The sequence below is a fragment of the Oryzias melastigma genome, linkage group LG24 (assembly GCF_002922805.2).
Source record: "Oryzias melastigma strain HK-1 linkage group LG24, ASM292280v2, whole genome shotgun sequence".
Classification (NCBI taxonomy): Eukaryota; Metazoa; Chordata; class Actinopteri; order Beloniformes; family Adrianichthyidae; genus Oryzias; species Oryzias melastigma.
In genome coordinates this window covers 15,887,489-15,892,214 of record NC_050535.1, presented here as the reverse complement: position 1 = coordinate 15,892,214, position 4,726 = coordinate 15,887,489, and the positions used below count along the sequence as shown (strand labels likewise).

At 39.1% G+C, this 4,726-nt stretch overlaps 1 protein-coding gene across 1 annotated transcript in view; it reads left to right on the top strand.

Moving 5' to 3' along the window:
* The window catches only part of LOC112157801 (protocadherin-18), an 11,631-nt gene that overhangs the window by 4,227 nt on the left and 2,678 nt on the right, over positions 1 to 4,726 (top strand). Inside the window, exons 2-3 of the mRNA XM_024290814.2 lie at positions 27 to 82; positions 614 to 786. Of these exons, the coding sequence (XP_024146582.1) occupies positions 27 to 82; positions 614 to 786 (229 nt within the window). The remainder of the gene's footprint in view (positions 1 to 26; positions 83 to 613; positions 787 to 4,726) is intronic.

Below are 4,726 nucleotides of genomic sequence, written 5' to 3'. Positions count from 1 at the left end.
CACAGCTTCTGTCCATGCTCCATCAGGGCCAGTACCAGCCCAGACCCAGTTTCCGTGGCAACAAATACTCCCGCAGCTACAGGTAATTTGCCCCATGTCCCCCCCAGCCCCTCTCCACTTTCTAATCTTTTTTACCTAGATTTAAAAAGTGCTTTTGTTTGTCATCGTTATTTTGTGTTTTTGAAGTGGAGTTTTTCCCATCAGTTGACGTGTTGCCTGATTCAATTGTGTTTAAATGTATTCTATTTTCATTCCAGTTATCATTCCAGTATCACTCAGTTCAAAATATGTAGCTCATTTGTCTAAGTGTCACAACTTTTTTTGGAGAAAATGAGCTGAGATAGAAAACGGTGCATCCATCAAAACTTTCATCATGATATCCACTTATGATAGATTTATAGATGCCTCTAGTGGCTGCTCTAAAAGATTTATTGATGGGATTTACCTCCATGAAAAATTGATGGGCCAGGCCCCGTCTAATGGTTTGACAGATTGAAGAAGCCTCAAGTTAAAAATGTCAGGTTTAGTCTTCCCGGCAGACTGACTGATTGCTTCATTTTTCCATGTGGAAAATGTAAACCTTGTAAAAAAATGTTTGAATCCCTCTCCACAGGTATGCATTACAAGACATGGACAAATTCAGCCTAAAGGACAGTGGTCGTGGGGACAGTGAGGCAGGGGACAGTGACTGTGACATGGGGCGGGAATCCCCTGTGGACAGGCTGCTGCTGGGGGAGGGCTTCTCTGATCTGATGCACCTCGAAATGCACCATCGACTTCACCCAGGTGAGCTTGAAGAGGATGCAAAGTATCCACCTAGTATTTGAATTTCCCTTTTTTCCCCTTTTGTCTGAGTTATTTGGGTGGACTTAAATGTTAAACTACCTAAAAAAGAAAAAAAAATCCTCAATTTTTTTTTTTTTTTAATTTTGTTTTTTTTTTTCCCTGCTGCTTATTTGCCCTAAAGGGACATCGTAATTAAACAAAATTGAAGTAAAATTTAATTTCTAAAACTACACAGGGGTTCTGTAAAAGTTACTATCTGGTGTGCACCAGTTACTATCCAGACATTCTTTTTACTTCAATTTTTAGAAATAAAAATGTTCTGGTTAGTAGCTGGCGCGCACCAGATAGTAACTGAAAAAAAAAAGTTTTGTTTTTTTTTTGTTTTTTTTTTAAATGAAAGTTAAAAAAAAAAAATTCTGACTACTTTCTGGTTAGAAACCAGAAAAGAAAAATATTTCTACTGAAATTTTGGGGAAAAAAATATGTTTTTTTTACTTTAAATTTTCTTCCATCATTGTCCCTTTAGGGCCTCCGTACCTGGGGGAGTAATACACACATCAATATGTTGCCCCACCATTTGGTTGAGCAGGCAGTTAAAGGGTTAAAGGGGCCATACCGTGAAAATTCTAAATTTTGAGGTTTTAAGTGCATTATACTGTTCATTCCTCTCTAAAAAGAACCCCAAAGCGGTATTTTGATCCATTCATGCATTTGAGAGTAATCCTCTAAAAACCTGCGCTTTCAGCAGCAGCCCCTCCCACACCCACGAAAACGAGTGGGTGGAAACATGCTGACGTCAGCATGATGTGAACCGCCCCCTCCACGAAGAGTGAGTTCGTGGTGATTAGCAAAAAACTTTGATTTTAGATTCAGAATACCATATATCTTCCAGAAAATCATGGTATGGCCCCTTTAACGCTTTTTCGTAACAGTTCCCTCTCTTTGTAGGGTGGAATCACACCGTTTCTAAATGTGTGTGGGCTCATTTCAACAGAGTTTGTGGTTCAGTCCTGTTTTTTCTAAAACACAAGCTTGACTCCTGAAATAAGATATTGATGTTGTGTCAGTTTTGGACTCAAAACGAACTGGAGTTGACCTGCAGCCTCCCTCAGAACACACTCACCCGTCTGATGTGGCTGACAGATTTCAGGACCATGGACAGCATCAGTCCTGAGCCCATTATTTGTCAGCACACCTGCCTTTACAGCCACTAAATTTACCTTGTTTCCAACACAATCTCCATTGTGCTCGGCCCCATTCTTTTACACACCCCTCATTTCCACGCTCGTTATCACACTGGGAGAGGCTACAGAAGTGTCGGAGCGCGTGTGCACTTGCGTGTGTGTGTGAGCATTATCTGCCCCTAAGATAGAGCCGTGTCTGTAAAATCCTCCCTGGAGCGGAGATGAGTCGCCTGTCACTCATCGGTATGCGTCTCAGGGTGATGTTTTTTTTCTCCCTCCCTTCTTCTTTTTTACTTTCTCTTTCTCCCCCCCCGGTGAGTGACAGTGGCACGCTTTCATGTCTGAACTGAGGAGAATTCATAGTAATTGCTTTCAGAATGATGTTATTCCCTCCCTCTCTCTCTGACTCTGTCCCTTCCTCTCTTGCTCCTGCATGCCTGTGAGCTCCTCTGTATTTCTCCTCATATTTGTTAATGTGTTCTCTGACTTTATTGAGATGGATGGAGGGAGGGGCAGTGGAAACCCCCCCTCCATTCCCCCCTATTTTAGAGAGGTGTTGCGGATTGTCTTCCTCCCTCTCTGTCTCTTACGCTGATATCAAATTAAAAAAAGACCAAAAGGCAGGATTACCATCCTTTCTCTTTAATAGATTTAATTGTTTAGATTTTTCTATTCGTATCGGCTAATTCATGCTGGGTTTGACAAAAGACCAGCAAATCCCTGCCTCAGTCTCGCTGAAATGAAGACTTGCTTGGCAGAGATTTATTTGTATTTATATAGCATTTTTTTTTTGTTTTTCCAAATGCAAGTTAAGCCCAAAAAGCTTTACAGAGTAAAAAAACAAAACATGGGAGGATTTGGGAGAATCATTCGAACACCAAGCTAGAATGGCTGCACAAACGTCCTGTCTTAAACAAAATAGAGTTGAATTTAGCATACTACTTTTTATTTAGCATTAAGAGATGCTATAGAGACCATATTATTGTGTGGGTTTAAAGACATATTAAAACATATCCCAGGTGACACTGTAAATTAGTTAGTGTAACAATGCAACTGTTTGGCTTTTTCTTTTTTTAACAAAAGATAAATTGTATCTGATTCAGTATTAGCTAACTCCAGGGGTTATCATTACATTTTCATTTAGTTTGTGGTGAACTATAAGACAGCATTTTCAGCTTATGCAGGAGCAGATCAATTTCTGAAATTTATTTTCACATATTTTTGTGAGGACCCCAAAGTCTCAAAGCAATTAGTTACCTTAAAGGATAACCAGACCGCAAATCAACTTTTTTTGTCTGTTGACCCCTATAAATGGGGCTTTAAAAGTGCTGTCTGTTAGTCATCGCCAATTTTTGATAAATTAAAATAAAATTGTTTCATTCTTGAAAATATAGTCACACACTGTCTGTGTGCTGCCCTCTAAAGGTTGAATCGAGGTATTACAGTTGAATTTTGTGATTGGTCAAACCATTCAAGTTTCAGGTCATGAACTGCAGCTCCAGTAATGATAACAGTCCAGCCCCGCAAGCCCCGCCCCTTTGACTGGATTTTCACATTTCAGCTGTGGGTGGAGTCAGCCTCCAACTTCCTTGTTTGGTTACCCTTTAATCCCTTCATTTCAGTGTCAAAAATGACAGAAGGACCTGCATGTAAAGCCAGTAAAATATTGTTTTCTGGCAATAACTGGTAATTCATGTTTTAGAGTCCCACTCCAACTACATTGTTATCTAACATAAAATAGTTCCCGGTGGTCTTTTAATTAGGTTTATGCAGTTTTAACCAAATTTGCACAGAAGAAACCCGATGTTTACATCCTAGCATTTCTTTGCTAAGAAAGAAATGCTAGTTTAAAGCCCCCCACAACTCCAACCTAACGTTTGCGCTGGAACAAAAATAGAAACCAATATTGGAGCTATCCAGCAGTACAGTTTTGAGTCAGATGTCCGCTCAGACAATGAAAATGAAGACGTTGCTGCATATATTTGTCTACAAGTGGAGGATTCAGAATTGGAACAGAGCAGAGAGACTTTGGCTCATTCATGGGAGTTGCCGCGTCACATCCTGAGCTTTTTCAAACCCTGGTTTAAAGAAAAAACTCAGAAATGCAGATCTAATCTGAAATTCTTTTATGAAAATTCTCCATCCCTGCCCAAAAAAATAAAAAAAAAATAAAAATTTAAAAGCATCAAAAACACGGTTTTCATCAGTGGACCTTTAAGATGTAAATACCAAGGTTGTGTCCAAATTCCCATCCTAACCTACGACTCATGTATGTCAAAGTGAAGGCCCGGGGGCCGGATCCGGCCCTCCGGGTAATTCTATTCTATAGGAAATTCTATCCGGCCCTCCAGATCATTTTATTTTATTATTAATGGCCCAATGTTATCTTGCGATTATTTCTAACTTGTATAATTTTAACAAAATGCATTTTTATGGAGAGTAAAATATTGAAAATTATTTAAGGTTTAAGTTGATTTTTTTACTGGAATAATATCCCTGCCTGTTTTTGTTCATAATTATGTTAAAAAGTTACAGTTTTTAAGTTTTCAAAATGTAGTTTTAGAGTGTTCAATACATATTTATCCTAAAGTGTGTTTGGCTCCCTGTGCGATTGAGTTTGACCCCCTGCTCTAACTACTAGAAAACTATATAGTGGGAGACAATGCATTGCCCTGAATTTTAAAAGCAATTCGGACACGATGCTCAATACTTTTCTTTTGTTTTTCTGAACTCCAGATATGACATCACAGATTTCA